The 7882-nt window shown below is 34.6% G+C and overlaps 1 protein-coding gene across 2 annotated transcripts; it reads left to right on the top strand.

Moving 5' to 3' along the window:
- Window positions 1-1483: 1483 nt before the first annotated feature.
- Window positions 1484-7307, top strand: blcap (bladder cancer associated protein). 2 transcript variants are annotated; one of them, XM_017479582.3, is made up of 2 exons: window positions 1484-1615; window positions 6430-7307. In XM_017479582.3, exon 2 carries the CDS (start codon window positions 6556-6558, stop codon window positions 6817-6819), a length of 264 nt encoding a protein of 87 aa, XP_017335071.1. In that variant the 5' UTR covers window positions 1484-1615; window positions 6430-6555; the 3' UTR covers window positions 6820-7307. The 2 variants fall into 2 exon arrangements, with proteins under 2 accessions (XP_017335071.1, XP_053539569.1); XM_053683594.1 differs by having other exon boundaries at window positions 1522-1619.
- The last annotated feature ends 575 nt before the right edge of the window (window positions 7308-7882 follow it).

Genomic DNA, 7882 nt, shown 5'->3' with positions numbered 1-7882 from the left:
CACACAAATTTATACAGATGGTTCCAAAGATCCAATAAAACAAAATGTTGGTATAGGAGTGTTTATTCCTAAATTTAAAATTAGGATGAGTCAAAAGTTTATAAAGGGTTTGTCAGTGAATACTGCAGAAATAATGTGGTTCTATGGTCTTGGCAGAGCATCATTATTGTAGGATATTACACGGTAGGTGGCGGTAATGTTCTTAGAAGTGAACGGCCATTAACAAAAAGAAGAGGAGAAGAAAGCAAGTGATGAAGTGGAGAAATGGGAAATTAAATGGAGTTTCAAATTATCAGTAGCTAAACCCATGTATCACAAGTCATGTATCACAAAAAATAAAAATGTACCAGATGTTAAATTGAAGTTATATAAACAGGCACTGGAACAAGTTTCAATAGAAAATATCTTGGTGTATGGATGGAACCTAGATTGACATCTGGAATACATGAAAAGATGATTGAGGAGTGTAAAACAGGAGTAAATATACTACAGTGTTAATCAGGAGTGGAATGGGGAGCTTTTAGATTGTCACTGATTAGAATATACTATATATTAATCAGATCAAGTTTGGACTATGGTAGTTTAATTTATGGATTTGCATCTGCAACCATAATTAAGAAGATAGAAGCAGTACAGGCTCAAGTCCTAAGAACATGCTGTGGTGCTTTTAGAACATCTCCAATCTCAAGCATTTCAGGTTGGAGTCGGGGAATCTCCTTTATACCTTTGTAGGTACAAATTGAGAATTAATTATTGGGCTAATGTGAAAGGTCATAAGGAGAGTCCTCCAGTAAAGAGCATGTTGGAGGAGTGTTGCGAACATGGAAATAATATCAAAATATTTGGATGGACTGGTAACAGGGAAGCACAGATAGTTGGTATTGCAGAATGTGCAGTCAGCCCTATAAATATCCAAAGATCCATTCTGGTCACACAGCTGCTGTAGTTTATTTAAAAAAAAAAAAAAAAAAAAAAAAAAAAAAAAAAATCACAAAACAGTACTAAGAAAAGTATAACTGATCACATATCTGTGTAAACAACAGAATTAATTGCTGCGATGTTAGCTCTTCAGTGGGTGGAAGATGTAAAACAAAAGACCAAAGGGAGAATAATATATAATAACAGGAAGGAAGATTCAATTATTACTTGCATCTGAATATGGCATTCTACTCTAAATTATTCATTATTCATAATAGGAAAACATGAAACAGAACAATCTAATAGTTGTGGCCAAGCAGAGAGAATAGGGCATGGACTAAAAAACTGTACAGTGCTAAAAAAAAAAATAAATAAATAAAAATAAAAGAAAGGACAGTGCTAATTAAAGTAGTAAGAAATATGGGTGAAGAAACATTTAACTTAGAAAATTACAAGAATCACAAGGGGGAAAATACAGTGTAATATTAAGCTATCTTAAAATAATATGGATCGAATTTAAAAAATATATATTTTTTAACTGCCTAGTGATGCTTCACACTCCAGTCCAGTCGGTGGTGCTAATGCCCTGAAGGCTGGTTTGCCAACCGTCGTAAACCCTCATATGAAGAAGAAGTAGCAGAAGAAGAGAACAGTGGAGTTCGTGTGGATGAGCACTTACTATTCAGTATAAAGAATGGTAGGTATGTTGTTTAAGTAATTTGGTCAGTTGTTTCATATATGTATGGATAGTTTTGTGCTCTCTAGGTTGTCAGATTGGGTTTAACGCTAGTTGTGTGCTCCCGATGTAACATGGTATAGAACTCGGGTACCTAATTGTCCGAAGCTAGGCATATTGAGGCCATTGCTGTAATTAACTGTTGAGGACACGGAAAAATAACCTCAAAGAATGCATGAAATCTTGAACTATACTGCATACCTGAGTTGTTAATTTCGCTGTTGGTATTGTAGAGGTTGGTTTGCAGTTAGCAAACTAGCTAATAATAACCTGGTTAACTGTTTCGGTTCCGCAATCTAATCAGTGAAACATTACACAATAACTATATTTATTTGAATCTCTGGTGTTTATATATAAACATATATAATATATTCCGGTCAAGATTGCTAGGTTAGCTATTGACACTTAACTTGTTTAATGGTTTAGCTGTTGGAAAGATAAACGTCCAGGTTGCTTGCTAACTAGCTAGCAAGTTAACGTAAATGCAAGGCCAGTGGCTAAATATAGCACGACGTTGGGTATTTTCTTAAAATACACACTGTAGTACACTTACACATTCAGTGTATTAACGACTAAAACACTGTTTGCTAAATCGCTAACTAACAGATGCCGTTTTGAGAACGATGCTGAAGTTGGTTTTCGTTCCACTTTTCGGTGCAGCACTTTCCAGCATTATGTTAGAAGTTTTCTTTCTGTTTCATAAAAGACAAAAACAATATATGTTTTTTTTCTTTTTCTTTTTTAAATGGATTTGTTGTTACTGGTTTTGCACAAACTGTGCATATTCTTCGATGCGCACTGAATTGCCAACCATAATCCTTCAATACAGTGAGTATGCAAAAACATTTAAGCAAATATATACGGTACTTTCACTTGTTATATTGTTCTATCATATCTGAGTAGGGCTTCCCTATCTAGTAAATGTTGACATTGTGCACACATTGTAGAAAAATCTATGAGTCAACCACTACATTTTTATGTATAAAGAGTGTGTGTAAAACGTTTAGTTATATTTATGCATTTTTATTTAAAATAGACCTGCCAATCTTAACACACATTAATACTTTATCCATATTAACAATGGAGTATAGTAATAGGTTGTATGAGTTATCACATGAAAAATATGCCAAAAGGAGCAGTCTTTTATTTATTTATTTTATTAGGCAATTGAAACACAAATAGAATGATTACCAGCCACATAGGTGTTTTGAAGTCTCCAATAGTCTTTGAAGTTTTTAACAGTGAAAATGTCCATCACCATGGAATCAGCTCATGGTTTCAGTGTTAATTTTGTAAAATAATTATAATGAAAATTTACTGTTAGGTTATTTACTTTTTACTTTAACAATGACCATCGGTGCAACGAGCGCCATTTTTTATACACACCCTCACATTTTGCCTTGGTTATGTTGCATAGCATACATAGAGTTGGAGATTACTACATTGTGCCTGTGTATGTATAGGCTACAACATTTATATTTATCTTTAGTAAACTGCAAACCTATGTGTATGACTGCACTGTAACATTCAGTTTTTTATTAGATCATTAAAAAGGGGACTAGTGTAAAATTCATATTATAAACCATGTTCAACCATACCTTAGTTAGGAACTCTAAAGCTGCTCATTAGAGTTTGGTTTTTACCATTGGGCTGCTGTCACAGTTTAATTTATGTAGACCTGCCGAGTAGGCTACACTGTCACTTATTTATTAACATGCTGTGTAAATGTGATGAATTTCCCTCTGTTGAGGAACCACTCTGGACTGGAATGTGTCCTCTGAACTAAGGGTCTGTTTACGCAACAATGCCTTCAACTAAAAATAGAACAATGTTTATGCGTTTTGGCTGTTCCTTTACATGACAACAGTGTTTTGGGACCTGAAAACGCAAACTTTTAAAAACGGGTTTCAAAGTGCAAGTTTTTGCAAATGATGCCGTTATTGTCTCCGTGTAAATGTACAAAACTGAGAATTTATGAAACCGATCACGTCGTGTACACACGTATTACATGTTCAGTCTATAGGCATGTGCGCGAGTACTTCGAAAAAATGTGCGAGACATTCAAAACTACGGTGGCGGAGTACAGGACTGTGTTTGTGCTGCTCAAGATTTTGAGCTCATTAACTATTCTCCGGCAAAGTGTAGATTTACTGCATCACTACTCTGACCAGTGGAAACGCATTTGTTACATACGCCAAATTATCCTACATCTACGCCGATGAAGCGTACTCCGAATCCTACAATTATCTTTGTAATTGTCTGTTTTGGAGTATATCTGTATCCTTTTCTTGCTAATAAAATATAGAAAGAAAACTGACTGCCAGTGTCTCACTATTTGATTTGTATTTGCCGATTTTGTTCCATTTTGGTGCAATCGTGGTCAATTATTAGTATTTAAAGATTTTTAAAAAATTTCAGTATTTAAAAACGAATGAGCTTTGTTAACAGAATTCTGACCTGGAGCTAAGAAAAGCTAAAAGATGGGGTTGAAGGCAATGGGGGAAAAAAAAATAAAAAAATCATCATTTTTCGAGTACATTAAATTATATTATATTAGGGACATCTCAGCATTTATTAACAAAGAAAACAAGCCAAATATGCTTGACAAGCGTGAGTTTTCACAATTCCTTATAACGATGAATGATTTTAACTATTGTGAATTGTACACCACGTAGTTCATAACCCATTGAAATCATTTGAGAAATGTTAGTTATTGTGCTTTTTATCCCGAAAAACCACATCTATTTGAACAGAGATTGTTTTGACAACGTTGTCATCTGTGACAGAACTTTTCAAAAACGCAAAGGAAAAACTTTTATGTTGTAGGTACATCATTGTCATGTAAAAGAAGACAATTTAAGATTTTCCATCTATTACACTGAATACAATGAATTATGCATTCAGACGTCTCATTAACACACCCCCATAGCATGCTCATAAAATGCTATTTAAATGCTAGATGTACCTATTGGAGACAATTCAGTCTTCTAAACCTGGGTTGAGCAAGTTACAAGCCAAGTCCCTGAAGTGCTTTATAGCTATGGCTATCAAAACATTTAAATCTTGCAGAATTCAAAGGGAATAGGATCCACCTTACTTTGCAGAAGAATTTTACATGCTGCATTTATATACTGCTTTATCAAGGTAAAAATTTAATATGTCCCTTTTGGAATATCCCAAAACTTTTATACTTATTAAGTTTCTAGTTAATGCTAGTAAATTTGCCAATTAAAGACAAAATTTTGTGCCATGGGAAATAAGCAGATAATGCAGTTGGTCCACTGTCAACAGTCCCAAATGCCAGATTCACAGGGTCATTTAAAAAAATAAACTAATTTTGATTAGTGTGTTGCAGTTGTCAAATATGTGAGATTGAGATTTGAGAATGAGGAAATTATGGTATAGGAAGTGATTAACATTTTTTAATTATTATTATTTTACTTCTAATGTGTATTTTGATAGTATCTTGCACTCTGGCTCATATGTGATAGTCAAATTTGTGAGACCATCTGAGCATGATGAGGTAATGGAATAGGAAATAAGCAGAAAATGCAAATTTTTTTTGTTAGCCTATTTTAAGAATTGTATTACATTTTGATTTATTTATTTAATTATTTTAGCCATGTTCTTATTTAAATTAACAATAAAATTACAGTTGTCATATTACCAGAATGTTGACTTTCATACAAATGAAGCTTTACCAGTTATCAAGTCTGAATGTCCAAGACTATCTGTGTGAGGTGGTATCGGCCTGTTTTCAGTTGAACTCTAGCGCAGTTCAATTGCAGTGAAAATGTGAGGCAAAGGAGAGATCGGTGAACAGTGGAAATGTGTTCTGGGGATTTGGACCAGTGAACAAAAAGAATATAAATATCAATGAAAAAAATAAGAATATAATATAAATATGGATTAAACTAGTCATTTCTATAATTATCTAATTATATATTGAGTAAGGTTCTCCGTGCTCGGTTGATTTTTATATCATCTAGTTACACTCGGTATATGTTGGTTTACTTTTTTTGAATGTCATATTTCTGACCATAGACTATCATATTTAACATGTATATTATATTTATGTTGAAAATGTATTTATTTAAGATCAAATTAAATTTTGGTGACGGCAGTGTTCACTCTCAATAATGCAGCATTTTAGAAGTAGTGTTAGAAAAGCTAGGCTAAAATATAAGGCCTGTCTTTCTAAACAGTTTCATCAGAATGAAACTTATACAAGATAATCAGCTGACCTGATTAAGCTCTTGGTGAAGGTGGGGGATGCTTTTCAGCAAGATGTTTTTAAAATGTTTGAAGTGTTCTATTTTCCCTAGTCATTGCAAGGTAGGCAAATTATTCCCATACCTCACTCTTTCACTCTGTCTTTTTTAGAAACCGCAGGAATGACCGGAGTCCTGGTGTATTTATCTCAGCCATGATTTTATCGCTTCATACTGTGTATGATTTGTGTTGCTGCACACTGTTGATAGTAGAATGTAATGTGATTCACCATAGAAAATGACATCACTGTATTGAAATAAGCATCAAATGTATTGACAGTTCTGGAATCTTTTTCATGTTTTAAATAAAAAAAAAAAGTACTGAAGTTTCAATGCGTTATGCAGCCCTAAGTAGTACTAGGTGAGATTTTATTGTATACTGTCTTGGTATTTTATAATAGCCATGGATAGTAAATCATTTATTTTATTTATTTATTTTTTTATTTATTTGAATTAAGTATGCATTTATTTATTTTTTTTAAAGTGTCTTCTTATTTTTTCAAGGCCTGACATAATATCTGGACTACAAAGCTGAGCTCCACCAGCAGTTGGAGGTTGTACAACACAACCACCCATCACTCTGGATATCTGTTTTGAAACTTGACCACCTCCAGCAACTATAAAGAGACAATGTACTGCCTCCAGTGGTTACTTCCCGTCCTGCTGATCCCAAAGCCGCTGAACCCAGCTCTGTGGTTTAACCATTCAATGTTCATGGGTTTCTACTTGCTTAGCTTCCTGTTGGAAAGGAAGCCATGCACCATTTGTGCCTTAGTGTTCCTTGCAGCATTGTTCCTCATCTGTTACAGCTGCTGGGGGAATTGCTTCCTTTACCACTGCCATGACTCTCCACTGCCAGACTCGGCACATGATCCCAACATTGTGGGTACCTAGACTCCAGAGCCTCAAGAAATCCTCCTCAATGCTTCTTGGACAAACCCTGGACAGTGTCTGACTGTGAACGATCAAATATGTAATGAGAAATGCTGAGAAATTTGCAGAAGAGAGCCTCACTGAAGTCATACTTTAATCACAAACTAACTTGCTGTCAATTTATTTTTCATTCTGTAAGGCAAAGCAGTTTCAAATCTTGGTCCATCTTGGTTGCTTGTATGGTTCTTCTGTTTAAAATTTTCAGCCCAAATTTCCTTTAATTAATTGGATGCTGAAAGATTCTGATGTGTGAGCATGTATGAGTTTTATCATATAACTTTCTGTTCTTGTCAGTCAGTTTAAGTCCCAGGGTCTGTGGTGACTTCAGTGGTGGTGAATGTCCAAACTGTGCTTATTAGGGCTCAGTAATGAGCTGTACTTGTGTGCAGCCCAGTTTGTTCAAATGCCGCTGCAGCTTTTAATTCAATAAAGTTCATAATGTGCATAAATTGACTGCAATATCAAACTTTTTTAGTTTTATAGATGCTGGATCAATGGCAGGAGTGGCACAGAAAGGGGATATGTGGAGTTTGGGTTTGACTATGTTTGGTTATGTATGTATGTTCACGGTCACTGAAATCTTAATCTGTCAACACCCCAAAACAAACACATATTTTTTTGTTTTGTTTGTTTGACAAATTAGGACAATGATAAGCCACCCCCTGGCTTTCTGAAACATCACAGTTCTTGTATAACAAAGCAGTTATCAAAATATTATGCCCAAGCAGAGCGGAATTATTCTGCTCATAATCATTGATGCTTTTGAGTACAGAATATCGGGAATCAGGGGAGGCTTTGCATGATATTGGGTTGTGATTCAAGCAATTGTCACTGCTGTATCAAAAGACCAGGTGCTACAGATTCATATCTGTGGGAGGTGTTTGTGGATAATTGAGCTCTCATAGACTTTTTAAGGCATCTAATAAAATATTTGCATGACTATGAAGAAAGATTTAAGAATTTAGACTTGTTGTCACTTACAGTTTATACAGTGTATAACATGCAGTGAAATGAAAACCTGGCC

This window comes from Ictalurus punctatus, chromosome 11, assembly GCF_001660625.3.
Source record: "Ictalurus punctatus breed USDA103 chromosome 11, Coco_2.0, whole genome shotgun sequence".
Classification (NCBI taxonomy): domain Eukaryota; kingdom Metazoa; phylum Chordata; class Actinopteri; order Siluriformes; family Ictaluridae; genus Ictalurus; species Ictalurus punctatus.
Note: the sequence above shows the minus strand (reverse complement) of the source record. Positions and strands in the feature narration are given on the sequence as shown.